The sequence below is a fragment of the Ranitomeya imitator genome, chromosome 2, assembly GCF_032444005.1.
Source record: "Ranitomeya imitator isolate aRanImi1 chromosome 2, aRanImi1.pri, whole genome shotgun sequence".
In the NCBI taxonomy this organism is placed as follows: domain Eukaryota; kingdom Metazoa; phylum Chordata; class Amphibia; order Anura; family Dendrobatidae; genus Ranitomeya; species Ranitomeya imitator.
The window spans coordinates 185,795,597-185,814,178 of record NC_091283.1 but is presented as its reverse complement, the minus strand read 5'-3'; the positions used below and the strand labels follow the sequence as shown (position 1 = coordinate 185,814,178).

General features: G+C 45.6%; 1 protein-coding gene across 2 annotated transcripts in view; it reads right to left on the bottom strand.

Annotated features, from left to right (window-relative positions):
- BCAP31 (B cell receptor associated protein 31) overlaps positions 1-18,582 on the bottom strand; it is a 54,601-nt gene that overhangs the window by 17,289 nt on the left and 18,730 nt on the right. For both annotated transcript variants that reach the window (XM_069748294.1, XM_069748293.1), the window contains exons 4-6: positions 13,418-13,562; positions 5,465-5,600; positions 4,205-4,325 (exon numbers count right to left, since the gene is read on the bottom strand). In XM_069748294.1, the coding sequence (XP_069604395.1) occupies positions 4,205-4,325; positions 5,465-5,600; positions 13,418-13,562 (402 nt within the window). The remainder of the gene's footprint in view (positions 1-4,204; positions 4,326-5,464; positions 5,601-13,417; positions 13,563-18,582) is intronic.

Here is an 18,582-nt window from a genome sequence, read left to right as displayed (position 1 = left end):
GGTCTGCAGGGGAGGGGGAGTGGGGGCTGTCCAGCAGCTTCTTCCTGTACTGAGCGGTCACATGGTACCGCTCATTACAGTAATGAATATGCAGCTTCACCTCCCATAGGGGTGGAGCTGCATATTCATTACTGTAATGAGCAGTAACGGTGACCGCTCAGTACAGGATGAAGCTGCGGCGTCGGGGAAGCAGCGCCAGGAGCAGATGAGTATAACGGGGAGGGGAGCGCTGTGCGATATTCACCTGCTCCCCGTTCCGGGCGCCGCTCCGTCTTCAGCAGTGACGCTCAGGTCAGAGGGCGCGGTGACGTGGTTAGTGCGCGCCCTCTGCATGAATGTCAGTGCTGAAGATGGAGTTGCGCCGGAACAAGGAGCAGGTGACTACTGAAAGTGCCCGGGGCCTGAGCGACGGAGAGGTGAGTAAGTGATTTTTTTTTTTTATCGCAGCAACAGCAAATGGGGCAAGTGTCTGTATGGAGCATCTATGGGGCCATAACGTTTGTGCAGCACTATATGGGGCAAGCGTCTTTATGGAGCATCTTATGGGGTCATAATCAGCATTTGTGCAGCATTATATTGGGCAAATGTGTCTATGGAGCATCTTATGGGGCCATTATTAACTTTTATGCAGGATTATATGGGGCATATTTTAACATGGAGCATCTTATGGGGTCCATCATGAACTGTATGGAGCATTATATGGGGCTCCTGATGCAATATGGATATTCAAAAACACTTAACCTACTGATGTCTCAATTAATTTTACTTTTATTGGCATCTAATTTTTACTTTTGACATTTACCAGTAGCTGCTGCATTTCCCATCCTAGGCTTATACTCGAGTCATTAAGTTTTCCCAGTTTTTTGTGGCAAAATTAGGGGGGGGGGGTTGTCGGCTTATACTCAGGTATATACGGTAATTGCTTAACAATATTCCTCCTCTACTGCTTAAAATACCTAATATTTATCTAGCAGTTGTGCGACTGGTGCAATCCGGGTAGAGAATCTTACGTGATAATTTAGCAGGGGCAATAATCTTCATTACTCCGCTGTTGGAGTGTGTCAGCAAGGCAATTGATAGGGAGTACAAGTTTCACCGTTGCACAATGTGCCAACTTTGCACAAAGTACAAAACATTAGTCATGTAAGGAATACATACATGACCACCAAGTACATGTTGCAGGAGGAGGCGGCGATTTCATGAACAAAATGGGTTTGGATAGTAAGGGATGAATGTTGAGACAACTTCCCCATTCACATTATGCTGCTGTCCTCCGTAGGGCTTACAAATTTGCCGGAAATCCAGCCCTTGTTCAATTTTAGAAGAGTCAGCCTGTCAGCATTTTCCGTTGACAGGCATGTGCACCTATCCATTATGATTACACCAGCCAGACTAAAAACCCGCTCAGACAACACAATCGTGGCAGGGCATGGCTGCACCTACAAAGAGAGGTCGGGCCAGATGTGGAATTGGACAAATAATATTTAAAGGGCACTGAAGAATCAGGAAGGATGCTGGTATGGTCACATAAGTAGTCCTTCACCATTTTGGTCAACTTCTCCCTCCTCGTCAGTTACACCCACAGATCGCCCTTGCCAATGGGACGGTCTCATGAAAATGGCCCAGTTGGTGGATATCCACACCCCTCCCCGCCTCCCGAGTTGCACCTGGTGTGCTTGGCCATCCCCTGTATTCCTTGTGGGTGAAAAGAGCTGGTACCTCTGCCAGCAGTGTTGTCTTTGGGTAATCGTTGTCGCAAGTCTACCACAACAGCCCTCTGGCATACATGCACTGAAAATGGAACGTCTGCCTCCGATATGAGAGAAGAAAATTTCTCCTTGTACCTTGAGTCAAGAAAAGTGTACAGCCTGTATTTCATGGTGGACAAAACGTCCTTCACGTGAGGGTCTTGGAAAAGGCATCTCGACATTAACTCTGCCATGTGTGGCAGGCTACAAGAGTCAAATGTTCAGTGTCCTCACCAGGAAGAACACCAACCATCCTCTCCTCCTCAAGCCACAGCCTCCTCCTCCTCCAGCTTTCCATGCAGGACAGGTATGAAGCTGGGATTGGGAGTCCCCTCTGTAGCACAGACCTAAAACTCCTGTTCCTCCTCCTCCTGTTCCTCATCACCCAATGTGGCCTGAGAACATTGCGTGAGGCTGGGCTGTGTGGTATCAGCCACTGTAAAATCTTGCTCCATAGCCACCTGCTCAGCATTCAAAGCTTCCCAACCGAGATTCTGCAGCGAATGTTTTTAATAGACAGAGGAGCGGGATGGTTACGCTGACAATAGAGTCATCAGTGCTCACCTCATCTTGGTGCAGTACTTAAAGTTTAAAGAACCTCAGAAAGGTCATCGATCTACACCCATTCGGCAGTTGTGTGGGGGCTGAGTGTTACTCTGACGGGCATAGAAAAGTTGGAATTCAGACACTGCTCTGCTGCTGCTCACTAAGCCTTGCCAACATATGAACCACCTACCTCCAACACATTTATCTAACTATCCACGTGTTGCACATTCAAATTTTTCTTCGTAACCAGGATCCTTGTATCTTGTTCTCACACACTATGCATTTAATAGCCCTCTGCGTCTGTACTTTAACAAAGTGGTTGGTAACCGGTTCATGCAGCATTACATGAGCACCCGATTTCTTACATTATGGCTGGTCAGAACAATAAAAGCAATTGTTACCATCCACCTCTCGGGTCTTCACTTTTTCTCAGATTGTAAGCTTGCGAGCAGGGCCCTCACTCCTCTTGATATCTGTTTATGTGATCATTGTTATTCTGTAATGTCTATCTGTACAAGTCCCATCTAAAATGTAAAGTACTGCGGTATATGATGGCGCTATAGAAAAATTATTACTATAATTATAGGTCGAATTATAGCGTGTGGGCAGGGAACAAATCAGGCAAATTAAAGCGCTGCTGCAGCAAAGCTAGTCCGGCGAAAGCCTGAGATGACTTTCGGATATGTGCACTGACATGCCGTACCTTGGCAAGTAGGTCAAGCAAGTCAGGGTAGGCTTTTAAAAACGGCTATACAACCAAGCTCAGCACATGGGCAATGCATGGAATGAGTTTACCAGCTTGCCGAGCTTTAAACCCACCACCAAGTTACACCCATTATTGCACACAACCAGACTTGGTTAGATGTTCAGTAGAGAGCCAGTAATCGGTCTTTTCTTTTATTCTTTTCAACAGGTCAGCTGTGTTGAGAGCTTTATCATATAAACAGATGAGCTTCAGCAGAGCACGCTGCTGCTTCACCAAGGCACTGCTGCAGACCTCCCAGCTGAGGAGTGATGGGGAGGCTACTTTTGGTGAGGAGGAGAGACATGAACTCTAATATGAGGAGACTGAAACCCCATTGGATGTTTAGACCGCTACTCTTGGTGTGGGTAAGATGTCCCAGCCTCTGACTCTGTCCCAGACTCCACCAGGTTCAGCCAGTGTGCCATAAAGGAAATGTAGTGCCCCTGTCCACAAGAACTTGTCCATACGTCTCTGGTAAAGTAGACCTTCCCTGTGACTGTGTTGGCCAGTGAACGGCTGATAATGTGTAACACGTGCAGTCAACGCGTTACATAAGTGACCGGTCCCACAAGTCGAAACCAACATTTCCAGGGCTACCAATCTGGCATGCGCAGCACCCCAGTAGGAGGGGAGAACGCCTGGGTACAAAATGTGACGGTGAAACCATTGGCCCTTTCCCTGTGTTACGTCCTTATCAATCTGCTGTCCAGGAAGGAGTCGCTGAGGCCTCCAGTCCACAACCTGCAGTTGCACAGACACAACAGTCAGCAACCACGTCCAGTTCCTTGTCCCACCATGCCGTTCAGTTGGCTCTTGTCAGCATGTATGTCTGTGCACAAATTGTTAGTTAGATAGGACATACATATTCGTTACCACTTTACATTGTCCGCTGCTGGACAAAGACCATTGCAGACTTTTCCAGGCTCCTAAATGAGACTTTTGTCTCTCTATTAAACTGTCACTTACCTTTATTTTAAATGTAGGTCCTTTAAAAGAGGTGGTGGGGTATTTGAAAGGTTTCTGTACATTTTAAGCATGTCTAAGAGACTGGGGTAATGTGCGCCACAGACCTAATCCGGCAGCAGCCTTACACATATTGGAATATGGTCATTGCCACGCTAAGGCCTTTACCTGAGCGATGTCGCAGGCCTGGGATGCTACTTACACTTCTTGGTGGACTCCAGCTCCTCTTTGAATTTCTTCACTTCAGTCTTCAGCTTCTTGTTCTCCTCCTCGGCGTTACTGTCGGGCACATTGGCCACTTCAACTCCAGAGGCTTTCAGTTGCTGGAAAAAGATTCAGAGGTGAAAATATTATTGGAAACGGCAAAAGAACTGGATCCAAGTGCCCAAATGAAGCTTGAGAGGAAGACGGAGGTATCACTCATGCGCTGCTGATATCCAAATATCGGTAAAATTAAAACATTTATTTAGACAGGTTTAAAAGTCAACACGTTTCGAGGTCCAAGCAGGACCAATCTTTATCTTGATGAAGAGGTTCTGACTGACCTCGAAACGTGTTGACTTAAACCTGTCTAAATAAAGGTTTTAATTTTACCGATATTTGGATATCGGCAGCGCATGAGTGATAACTCAGTCTTCCGCTCTGTATTTATGGTCGTCCTTTTGACCGGTATCTGTGCAGCAGCTGTTATATTCTATGTTGCCACTCAGCAACCTAGCAAGTTGAGTATCTCCCCTTTCCCTGACACCCCACTGGCATCCCATAAGACCCTATTGCCCCTTTCCTTTCTTCAGATGAAGCTTGGACAAATCCAAGTGGATTTTTTTTTTTTTTTTTTAGAAAATTATGTACAGGGCTGAAGGCAGAAACCATTAGCAGAATACAGATGTCTGTAGAGGTGCCCATATGTCTTAGTTAGCTGGTTTGTCTCCTGCCCCCTTTATATACATGCATAGTTCACTCAGCTAGAAAAATGCAGATTGCTGTGTTAAAAGGGTTTTACAAAAAGTTTTAAAAAACGCTCGTATCCTGGCTGCAATTGCTTTAAAAACAAAACGGTGCTGGACCTGGGGAAGGTGAGTAAAGATTAAAGTCTCTGCCGCTGCTCCTGGTGGCTCTTGCCCTCTACAGCACTGCAGACAATCAGAAAACTAAGTGTCTTGCAGATTGACAGTTCTGTAAATTAAGTGACGTCAGCGCTGAAGACAACAACAGACACCACGAGCAGCGGAAGAGATTCAGTGCAGGACCCAGGGAGGGTGAGTAAAGCACAGTTTTTACTTAAAGCAAACTGCACAGTGCGCCCTGTGAATGGCACACTGACTGCTACAAAGAAACAGCGTTAGGAGTGTCAGCCTTGGACACAGATTTGGACGTGAAGCAGTGCTGGACTAGATGTAAGCAGGTCGCTGCACCCCTGTAACATCCCCTCCTCCACCCCGTGTACAGGACCGTGTAATACCTTCTTGAGCTTGTCGTTCTCCTCCATGTACTTCTTTGCAGCGTCACTTGCGCTCTCGGCTTGTTTCTTGAATGCCTCGTTGGATGCAAGGAGTGTAGCTTGTTTGGATATCAGCGTGACCAGACGCCTCAGCAGACTGTGGGGAGCAAAATTACAGTAAGTGATGGGGGACACTTTACACTTATGCACCCATGATCTTTTCATTAACAAGCGAGCTGCGAGTTCAGTACATATGCACAGCACAGCTTCTGATAGCAAGGAAGCCCCCCATCAGGAGGAGAACAGGGGAGGGGGTCCAAGGTTGACTGCGAGAATGGTGCTCAGGCAACAAGTTCGGCTGCTCCATTCATTCCTTATAACAGAGTTCGCCTATCTACCACTTCCATAGAGACAGAAGGCACTAAGAACCCTGCGCTCCGTCCAAACACCAGACTCGGGGACCCCCTGTTCTGGTGATCTAAGTGTGCCAGTGTCAAACCCACTGTGATTATAAAGTTTTGACCCATTATATAAAAATCAGTGATACTTTTGATTTTGGGAAGACCCCTTTAAACTCCATTTCTAAATAACATTCTGAGTTACAGGGGTATTCTGATCATCATTGGTGGATAAATACTTTAATAGTGCATGTATAAAACACTCTTTGCATTTTACTGCTTATTACACTTCTCAGCTGTTCTTGAGACCCTTAACACTTGTGTACAAGGCGTTGCCTAGGAGACCGACCACCACTGCTGTCTAGCTTACATGTGCTTCACTGAAGCTGGCCGAGAATTACAGGTAGAAGGCAACAGAGCTCTGTAGCTTCAACACAGTGCTGGCAAGTTCAATCGAAAAAGAGCTGGTAAGCACGGCACAAGTTCTACAGAACTAGAAGCAGTGTTCGGTCTACCAGGCATCAAAGCTGTAAACAAAAAAAAAAAAAAAAAGTTTAAATAGCTCAAGAATGGTTGAAAATTGTAATAAGCAGTATATTGCAAAAGCCCTATCCGACAATACCCATTTAGGAGTATAAACCTTTAAAGGGAACCTGTCACCCCCAAAATCGAAGTTGAGCTAAGCCCACCAGCATTAGAGGCTTATCTACAGCATTCTGTAAAGCTGTAGATAAGCCCCCGATGTATCCTAAAGATGAGAAAAAGAGGTTACATTATACTCACCTGGGGAGGGGCAGTTCGTTCCGACGGGTGTCGCGGTCCGGGGCCTCCCACCTTCATAGGATGACGTCCTCTTCTTCTCTTCACGCTGCAGCTCTGGCGCAGGCGCACTTTGTCTGCCCTGTTGAGGGCAGAACAAAATACTGCAGTGCGCAGGCACCGGGCCTCTCTGACCTTTCCCGGCTCCTGCGCCGGAGCCGCAGCGTGAAGACAAGAAGAGGACGTCATCATAAGAAGATGGGAGGCCCCGGACCGGACCGCGACGCCCATCGGACCGGACCGCAGCGGGAATGCCTCGTTGGAATGCTGTAGATAAGCCCCTGATGCTGGTGGGCTTAGCTAACCTTCGATTTTGGGGGTGATAGGTTCCCTTTAACTGAGGATTGCCACCTCCTCAGGACTTACATCAGCTTTTCAAAAGAAGAAAGTGGCTACAAAGACTATGAAAGTGCATGAGACCCCTTTAACACTTCGATCTGATGTTTGTTTTTTTTTAGTTTCTCACCCCCCCCCCCCCCCCCAAAAAAAAAAAAAAAAAAAAAAAAATTAATAAATAAACCACCACCACCACTAATAATAAGCATGCAGCAGTACTAAGGGAAACGGCACCGGCGGCGTGCAGTCCAGCGTGCACTAGTGATGCCCTACGCTCAGTGTCAGCATATGTCTAAGCAACTTCGTTAAAAAAATAAGAAATAAAAAAAAAATGATGTTTTGCTGACTTACGTTTTGTTCCTAAAAAACACTAATCATTCCTAAAAAACACTAATCAGAGCCAAGAACAGAGGAGAAAGGGTGGAGGGAGCCCATAGAGGACGCCTGCAGGCGAGGAGGGAGCAGCTTGTACCTCTGTTTATTTACCAGGCTGTAGTGGGGGACAAACATCCCCGTCCTGGGGGCGCAGCGCCGTCCTCCACAGGAACATTACTAGTAAACTACAGAACATAACATGTTATGGCGCCAGCACACACAACTCTGACTCCCTGTTACACACGCCAAGAGGAAAAAATATAGAAATTCCCCAAGGGAGTGACTGGATGTACTCAGAAAGGGATAAAGCAAAATCTGTTACCAAAAAACAAAAAGTGCACTGTGTGAGGGGAAAACATCACATTTAACTGCGTATGTGCTCTGACCGGGACCCCAGACATGGCCCCCACTACGCAACACTAAGCCTCTGACAAGTTCATGAGCAAAACTACAACTACAAGCACTAAAAGAACCAGAATGGTAACATGAGAGAAGGGATGAATGCCCCCCAGGACGGCCATAGCTTCAGAGACCTCCGTCACCAGTACCGACATGTCTGTTTTATTAACTACCTGCATTACCCATGAAATAAGAATGATCAGAGCATCTTCTCCTAGAACCAAGGGTTGTGTCGTTCCTCCGCTACTCCTGGAAACGTAGCGATAAAACAATTGGTGTCCCCATTCCAGAGGAGAGCGGTGTGGGAGGGAGGCAAAGGAGTCGTTCGGAGCCACACGGACAATGGTGATGATATAATTACAGGACGTCACCACTGAATCCGTGTAGACTTTATATAGAGCCAATCTCATTCTTTTCTAGAAACATTTAAAAAGGGAACCCATCACCAGGATTTTTTCCACCTAATCGGAGAGCAGCATAAAGTAAAACCGGATTCCATTGATGTTTCACTTACTGGGCGGCTTGCTCTAGTTTTCATATATAAAAAAACAAAAAACAAAACACTTTTCTCAGTAAATCACCATGAGAGGACTAGCAAAGCTGTCGCCAGGTAGTCCAACCCCACATCCACCACTGATCGGCAGTTTTCTGCCTATGCACAGTGGGCGGGGCTATACAGAGCTCAGCATTCAGAGGACTGCTACATCTGCAACAGATAAAACTGATTTTATCAAAACTACAGCAAGCAGCCCAGAATGTGACATATGGCCGAAATCAGGTTCTCAGACCGTACGTCATGCTGCCTTCAGATTATACCGCAAGACTTGCTGACAGATTCCCTTTAAATGCATAAAAAAAAAAAAAACAACCCTTACTTAACCCCTTCACAATATGCACCATACATGTACAGTCTCTTCCTTTGATGTAGGCTCCAACGCTGAGCCCACATCTTTTCAGGCACAGGTCAGCTGATTTCATCAGGTGTCATGTGCCTTTAACAGCGTGGGTGGAATTGCAATCCACCCGTGGATGTTAACATGCATGTTAGATGCTGCAGTCAATCTCTGACGGCAGCATTTAACATGATCGGGCCGGACGTGCATCACAAGCCCCGCCCATGTCACATGACTCCGGGTTACCAATTGGGGGGGGGGGGGGGGGGGAGAATGACAACCCAGGGTCTGCAGGAGATCTAAACATTAAAAAAAAAAAAAAAAAAAAAAGTTTAAATCACCGCCATTCAAAATAATATAACCACACACACACATTTTTGGAATCGTCGCATTCAGAATCGCCTGATCTATCAATATATAAAAAAATGAATCTGATCCCCACACTCATTTCTAAGCCCCAGCCACAATCCTCTGCACGTTTCCCAACCATGATAACCTCATACCCATTCATCCAGCCCCCTACCTGGAGCACTATGGAACGCACGCTCTGTCTGCAGCAAACTGCCATTTCTCCATGACCTCTTCATCACAACAAACTCTCCTTCCTTAGCATCACGGAAACTTGGCTCACCGCCTCTCATTCAGCCTCTCCAGCCACACTTTCCTATGGCGGATTCCACCTCTCTCACACCCCTCGCCCCAGCACCAAATGTGGTGGAGGAGTTGGCTTGCTCCTGTCCGACACCTGCTCCTTTACTCCAATCCCGCTACCACCCTCCGCTACTCTTCCCTCGTTCGAGGTGCACTCCGTCCGCATCTATTCCCCCTCCAACCTCCAGCTGGCTGTCATCTACCGCCCCCAGAACTAGCCATCTCCACCTTTCTCGACCACCTCACCACCTGGCTACTTCATTCCTCTCTGCTGACATCCCCACTATCATCATGGGTGACTTCAATATCCCCATTGATACTTCCACCACAGCTGCCTCTAAACTTATCACTGACTGCCTCCTTCGGCCTCACTCAATGGTCCTCTGAGGCCACTCACAAAGATGGTCACACGCAGGACCTCATCTTCACCCACCTCTGTTCCCTACCCTTACTAATCTCACCTCTCCCCCTGTCTGACCACAACCTACTGACATTCTCTTTCCTCTCCCAGTGTGCAACTCCCACTCCACAAACTCACTCACCCTCGCAGATATCTCAACTTACAATCACTCTCGGAGTCCCTTCTCCCTCTTACAGACATATCCTCCCTTCATGACACAGATGCTGCTGCCACTTTTTATAACACCACAATAACAGCAACACTCGATTCAGCCGCCCCACTCATGCATAGCAAAACTCGTACACTCAACAGGTAGCCCTGGCTGACCAGCCTGACCAAAGAACCGAGACGGGCTTCCAGGATCGCTGAGTGGAGAAGAAAGAGATCCCGTTCTGCTGAGCACTTTATCACATACAACCAGTCCCATGCCAGCTTCAATTCCAAGCTCACTGCCGCAAAACAAACTTACTTCTCATCTCTCATATCCCCCATGTCTCACAACCCTAAACAGCTTTTCAACACTTTCAATTCTCTACTCTGTCCCCCCGCCCCTCCTCCCTCTTCTCTCATTTCTGAAGATTTTGCCTTTGCCACATATCCAAGCCCTTGCCTCCTCCTCCTGCCGTCTCAAACTCAAAAATATCTCCCGCATCAGTGCATTCCTTGACCGTGACACCACAAACACTAGTGCATTCCCTTATCTCCCGCCTTGACTACTGCAACCGCCTACTCTCTGGCCTCGCCTCTAGCACTCTGGCACCACTCCAATCCATCCTACACTCTGCTGTCCAACTAATCTACCTGTCTCCCCGCTATTCTCAGCCTCTCCCCTATGCCATGCCCTTCACTGGCTTCATATTGCCCAGAGACTACAGTTCAAAACCCTTACTATGACATACAAAGCCATCCACACCCCATCTCCTCCATACATCTGTGACATGGTCTCCCGGTACCTACACGCAACCTCTGATCCTCTCATGATCTCCTTCTCTACTCCCCTCATCTCTTCTTCCCACAACCGCATCCAAGACTTCTCTCGTGCTTCCCCCATACTCTGGAACTCTCTACCACAACACATCAGACTCTCGCCTACCATAGAAACTGTCAAAATGAACCTGAAGACCCACCTCTTCCGACAAGCCTACAGCTTGCAGTGATCCTCAATCTACTGAACTGCCGCACAACCAGCTCTACCCTCTCCTAGTGTATCCTCATCCATCCCCTGCATACTGCGAGCCCTCATGGGCAGGGTCCTTCCTCCTTCTGTACCTGTTAGTGCCTTGTATTGCTCATGTTTATTGTACTTGTCTGTGTATGCCTTTTTTTCACATGTAAAGCGCCATGGAATAAATGGCACTATAAAAGTGTATAATAAACGGTGTAATGAGAAAAAAAGAGAACTCAAATATGCCTGATTTACATTTTTTGATCGCTGCAACATTGCATTAAAATGAATTCGGGGTGTTCAAAATATCGTATCGACACCAAACATGGTCTCAAAAAACGTCAGCTCGACACGCAAAATTATATTAATATATATATATATATATATATATATATATATATATATATATATATATATATACACACATATATATACACATATACATACACACACACACACACACTACAGGTCTAAGGAAATTTTTTTTAAATAAACTGTTATTTAAGTGATTAAAAAAATCCAAAGAACCTATACATGTTATGTATCTACAAACCAGTAATGATCTGAAGACTCATAATGGCAGGTCAGTTTTAGCATTTAGTGAACATGGCAAAAAAACAATTGTGGAATTGAATTTTTTTTTTGCAATTTCACGGCACTTGGTATTTTTTTTTCCTCGTTTTCCAGTACATTATATGGTAAAATCAATGGTGTCTTTAAAAAAAAAAATGTACAATTAGTCCTGCAAAAATCAAGCCCTCACATGACCACTGACGGAAAAAAAAAAAAAAAAGTTATGGCTCTGGGAAGAAGGGGAGCAAAAAAAAAAAAAAAAAAAAAAAAAAAAAAAAAAAGATTCCAGCTGTTCTGATGGTCCCTGTATGTAACAGACATGTCTTTTACTCACGCACCAGCTGCAGCCAATCACAGATCCTGATGATAACATGGGATACGTGCAATCACCACCGCTGGAGACCATGATCGGCTGCTGCAGTCACATGATTCACATACTAGATGTCATCACCAAGACTCAAGGGGTAAGTAAGGCTCATTTCTGTATTTTAAACAATCTCCCTCTTTCCCCTTATGCTATCACTATCATTTCACTAAGGGCAGCCCCGTGGCTTAGTGGTTAGCATTGTACGGTGGCTCAGTGGTTAGCACTGTTGCTTTGCAGCACTGGGATCCTGGGTTAACCCCTTAGTGACCGCCAATACGCCTTTTAACTGACCTGAGATATAAGAGACTTATATCCCCATACAGGTGACAATCCAGTAGCTGTCAGCTGTCCACTATAGCTGACAACTTGCTGCATCAGCCACGATCAGTGTTTGCACCGTCCAAATCTGTTTAACCCCTTAGAAGCTGCTGTCAATAGTGACTACATCATTATAAACGGTTAACAGACTGTGGGGGCTTCCTCTTTATCCCAATTGGTGGTCTCAGATCATAATTGTGTGGTCCTGATGTTTGCTATGGCAATTCATGACCAAATAGCGGCCTCAGAGTCTGCCGGCTGTAGTAATCGGTTCAGAAGTTAGTGACATTTAGGTGATAAAAATACACATTTTCATTTCTGTCATGCCACTTTGCATTAATTCCTGAAAATCACCCGAAGGGTTAACAAACGACCTGACTGCCGTTTTCAATATATCAGGGGTTGCTGTTTTTAAAATGGTATCACTTGTGGGGATTTCCCTATAAACAGGACCCCCAAATTCACTTCAAACATGGATAGGTCCCTAAAAAAATACATTTTGTAAATTTCCTTGAAAAAAATTTAAATTGTTGCTACATTTTTAATCCTCCTAAAATGCTAACAAAATAAAATAACATTTTGCAAATGGTGGTGTTGTAAAGCCGACATGTGGGAAATGTTATTTATTAATGTTTTGCTGTGGTATGACTATCGGGATTAAAGGGATAATCATTCAAAGTTTGCAAATTGCTAATTTTTTAACATTTTTTTCAAATTTCTGATATTTTTTATAAATAAACAAAGCATATCAACCTAATTTTACCATTATCATAAAGTATAATGTGTCACGAAAAAAACAATCTCAAAATCACTGGGATTTGTTGAAGCATTCCAGAGTTATTACCACATAAAGTGACACTGGTCAGATTTAAAAAATTTGGCTCTGTCACTAAGGGGTTAAAATCCCACCAAAGCCAGCATCTGCAAGGAGTTTGTATGTTCTCCCCATGTGAGCCATAATAGCCACATTACGGTTTCTCGGAGTGCACCGTATAGTATAAGACAATGACGTCTCACTGTAGCAGCATTTCTGAGAACTTGGGATCACGCATTCTAGGCAAGTAGATGCTGCCACCCTGTGGTCAGATTAGGAATAAAAAGCATGAAGCAATGTACCCTGGAAAGGAGCTCGATCCTGCACCAATGAGATGGAGGACAAAACCTTACAGAGCGGCCATTGTAGTGTAATAATCAGACATCAGAGCCTCAGGATGATACAGAGGGTTCGGGACGACATCTAATGCTGTGCAGTAAGAACAATGGCGACTTTCTTTACTCACAATGACAAGAGGAGGGAGAAGCCGGCAATGTACAGGTTACGCTGCGCTCTGAACAGTTTCATGTGAATATGTTCCACGGCAATGGGGTTGTTCTTTAGGTCCACCTGCTCCCCGACTCCATACTTCTGGATCTCCCGGAAAGCATCTGGAAGGAGAAAGAAGACTCTGCAGTAAATATAAGAGGACGCTACACACCGCCATTGTGTTTCCAGTATTATATAATGCAGGCCCTCACTCATCCCATCATTATATACAGACAGAGAAACAGAGCTGCGGATTCAGCGTGAAAAATGAAGCTGCTGCTTCACCGTGGATCTCACACCATACATTGTGAAGTGTGGGAATCTGCACATAATGCGTTTTTCAGGCGGATTGAACTTCAAAAAGAGCCGCCAAAAAAACAAAACAAACAAAAAGAGCATTGTGCATCACAATGTAAGAAAAAAACAATCAAGTGCTGTGCACATGTCCAGTGTAAAAGCTTAATAGTGTGTGACATCCAGTCAGTGCATGGCTCCGACAGCAGGAAGTGCAGGGAGAGGAGAGCTGCCATCTGTGACTTCTCAGCTCAAGCTGAAAGAGGATCAAATAATGCCAGAAACACACACGTAGACCCATACAAGTGAATTGATCTGTGTACATCAGTTTGTTTCCACGGACCGTGTGTCCGTTTAACAGCTGCACGAGCCACAAAATGTCCCACATACAGATGACACCAGTGTGTCACATACTGGCGCCTGGGAAGCAGCAGTACTGTTTGCACTGTTCCCCGGCCCCGGGTAATGAAGACTGCACCTCATTCTCCCCTGCTCTGCCTGCAATCAGCGCAAGAAGGGGACAATGGTAAGAGTTAGAGTATGTGCACACGTAGAAAGCTCCTCTGCGGATTTTTCCCGCAGCGGTTTTGATAAATCCGCAGTGCAAAACCGCTGCGGTTTTCCCTGTGGATTTATTGCGTTTTCTATTGCGGAATCCGCTGCAGTTTTACATCTGCAGTTTTCTATTGGAGCAGGTGTAAAAACGCTACGGATTCCGCACAAAGAATTGACATGCTGCCGGTAATAAAACGCTGCGTTTCCGCGTGTTTTTTTCCGCAGCATATGCACTGCGGATTTCGTTTCCCATAGGCTTACATTGTACTGTAAACTCAAGGGAAACTGCTGCAGAAACGCTGCGGATCCGCAGCAAAAACAACAACATGTGCACATACCCTTATAGTTAACTGAAAACAGCGAGAGCAGTCGGCAGTTGATGGGACTACTACTCCCATCAGCCTACACCTGCTGCCGCTAGTAACAGTGAGAACAGGAGGCGGCTGACAGGAGTATTCATCAGATGCCGCCTGCACTATAAATAATAAAAAAATCCTGTGTGGGTTCCCCTGTATTTTTGATAACCAGCATGGCAAAACCGACAGCTGCGGGTTACAACCCTCACCTTTCAGCTTTAGCAAGGCTGATTATCAAAAATACAGGGGAACCCACGCTGTTTTTTTATTATAAAAAAAAAAAAACAAACAAAAAACAAAAAAAAGCAAACAGTTTTTGCCAACAAGCCAAGCTAAAGTAGACAGCTGGGGGCTGGTGTTCTCAAGCTGGTAATGGGCCATGATTTTGCCCCAGTCTAAAAATAGCAGCACGCAGCTGCCCAGAAAAGGCACATTCGATGCACCAATTCTGGCACTTTGCCCGGTTCTTCCCACTTGCTCTGCAGCGGAGGCCATTGGGGTTCAAATTTGTGGGGTTGATGTCACCCTTGTATTTTCTGGTGACATCAAGACCACGGTTTAGTAATGAAGAGTGAAGAGGAGTCTAATACACCTCTCCATTACTAATCCTATGGTTGTATTTTAAATAAAGTAATGTATTTGAAATAAAACACACTTTTCCATATTTATTTAAAGCTCATATCATTGAGTTCACTGAAGATAATGGTGATCTGCGGTGAACACTGACTTTTTATCACGGTGATGAGGTAATCGGAGTTTAGGCCGGCTGGGAACGCAGCCTCAATGACCAGCAGTAACCTCGATGAGGTCACCGTTAGTCATACATGCTGCTCATTCCCCAGTGGTTCTCAGCCAGGACAGTCACATCTTGGCACCATCCAGATCGAAAACTATATCCAAACATGGATTACGGCGTGGGACAGAACGAAAAGGCAAGGGATATGGTTGTTTTTTGTTTTATTACAGGAGTTGAGGGCTTCAACAAAATGAGCGTAAGGCTGCCGTCACACTAGCAGTATTTGGTCAGTATTTTACATCAGTATTTGTAAGCCAAAACCAGGAGTGGAACAATTAGAGGAAAAGTATAAGGGTATGTTCACACGTTCAGGATTTCCATCCTTTTTTTTTCCTGACTGTTTTTTAAAAAACTGCAGCTCTTGGCAGAAAACGCAGGTCCTTTTTTTGGTCCTTTTTTGGTCCGTTTTTGATGCGTTTTTTGATGCGTTTTTTTGATGCAGTTTTCTAGCCAGAGTCTGTGTGTTTTCTAGGAATTTTTTTAGGGTTAAAATGGCTGAAAATACCCTAACCCTACCCCTACCCCTAACCCTACCCCTACCCCTACCCCTAACCCTACCCCTAACCCTAACCCTACCCCTAACCCTACCCCTACCCCTATTCTAACCTTAGTGAAAAAAAAAAAAAAAAAAAAAAAAAATTCTTTATTTTTTTTTATTGTCCCTACCTATGGGGGTGACAAAGTGGGGGGGGTGTCATTTACTATTTTTTTATTTTGATCACTGAGATAGGTTATATCTCAGTGATCAAAATGCACTTTGGAACGAATCTGCCGGCCGGCAGATTCGGCGGGCGCACTGCGCATGCGCCCGCCATTTTGCAAGATGGCGGCGCCCAGGGAGAAGACGGCCGGACGGACACCGGGACGCCAGGTGAGTATAAGGGGGGGAGATTAGGGCACGGGGGGGGCATCGGAGCACTGGGGGGGGGCATCGGAGCACTGGGGAGGGGCGGGATCGGAACACGGGGGGGGCAGCCACACTCCGCCCACGCACTTCCGCCCGCTCCCCGCACTTCCTGCTGCAGCGGTTCTGCACATCAAACCGCAGTAAAACCCGCAGATATATTTTTGATCTGCGGGTTTTACTGCGGTTTGGACCTCACAATGGAGGTCTATGGGTGCAGAACCGCTGCGGCTCCGGAAAAAGAATTGACATGCTCCTTCTTTTTTCCGGGAGCTATTCAGCGCGTCTTTTTTTTTTACAATTTCCGGACCATGTGCACAGTGTGTCCTGTTTTCCATAGGGTACAGTGTACTGTACCCTGCATGGAAAACAGCTGCGGAACCGCAGCGGCAAAACCGCCGCGGTTCCGCGGTAAAAAACGCACTGTGTGAACATGGCCTAATAGAAACATATGCACCACTTCTGCATTTATCACCCACTCCTGGTTTTGGCTACAAATACTGATGTAAAATACTGACCAAATACTGCGAGTGTGACGGCAGCCTAAAGCGAGTATAACGGTGCTTGTTATTTGTAAATAAAAAAGGAAAAGTGTGTGTCTTTTTTTTTTTTTAAATAAAACAAAACAAAAAAAAAACCATGCAACTTTATTCTGGCTGTGTGTTTATTTAAAATACAACTATAGGATTTGTAATGGCTGGGTGTCTTATAAAGGTGTCTTTTCTAGGTGGCTGCGGGCTGCTATTTTTAGGCTGGTGAAGCCACAATATCCATGGCCTCTTACCAGCTTGAGAATACCAGCTCCCAGCTGTCAGATTTAGCTTGGCTGGTTGTCAAGAATGGAAGGGGAAACCCCACGCTGTTTTTTTTTGTTTTGTTTTTTTAATTACTTTAAGTATGGAGACTCCTGAATTTTTAATCACCAGCCTAGCTGAGGGTTGCAGCCTGCAGCTGTCACTTTTGCCTGGCTAGTTAACAAAAATACAGGGGCAGGCGGTGACTGATGAATGCTCCTATTAGCCTCCGCCTGCTCTCACTGTTATTAGAGGCAGCAGGTTGAGGCTGACAAGAGTAGTAGTCCCATCAGCCTCCCACTTCTCTCGAAGTCATTAGCTGAATACAACTCTCAACATTGTCTCCTGTAAAGTGCTGATCGCAGAGCAAGCAGGGGAGAACAATGCAAGACGTCTTCAGCACCCAGCGCCGGGGAACAGTGCTTACAGTACCGATGCTTCCCAGGTGCCGGTACGTGTGATACTGATGCAACACGATTGCCACAAGTATTACACACAGATATCTCTGGTACTGATTTTTCCAGTACTGGAAATATCAGGACATGTGAAAGAGCGCTTAGGCAAAGTACCATGTGATAAAGACATTGCACCACATCTCTGGTCTGATGTGTGAAGCCTGTGCTGCAAATATGCCATGTCTGAACACACCCTGATTATTCCCATTACTAGTGCTAGAGAGACCAACATCAGTGACATCTATCCCTGACTGATGTCTTGTTATTATAGAGAGTCTAAGTAGCATGTCAAAAATGACCGCTGCATGTGGGAGGATATTTGTCCTGGTATTCTAGAGTAATAGACACATACACCTCTTCCCTCATTACAACATACAGGTCTGCCTATAACCTGCCCATCTCCCAAAAACACCTTTATCAATCTCCATATACCACCGCAAACCTAACGACCCGACCTCCTTATTATAGTCTTCTCCCGTGATTCCCACATATTCTGGAACTCTCCACCCCAACCAGTCTGACTTCGATACCTTTGCAGCTTTCAAAACAACCTTAAACCCATCCACAATAACCTGACAGCACTATTTTAGCAACTTCTACACTCATTTTATTCTCCTTTCCTCATCCAGATTTTAAGAGCCCCCTCCGACCCCATAGAGCAGGATCCTTGTTCGCCATGTTTTTTTTCATTATACAGCATGATATGGGCAGCACGGTGGCTCAGTGGTTAGCACTGCAGCCTTGCAGCACTGGGGTCCTGGGTTCTAATCCCACCCAGGACAACATCTGCAAAGAGTTTGTATGTTCTCTCCGTGTTTGCGTGGGTTTCCTCCGGGCACTCCGGTTTCCTCCCACATTCTAAAGACATACTGATAGGAATTCTAGATTGTGAGCCCAACGGGGACAGTGATGATAATGTGTGCAAACTGTAAAGCGCTGCGGAATATGTTGGCGCTATATAAAAATAAAGATTATTATTATTATTATT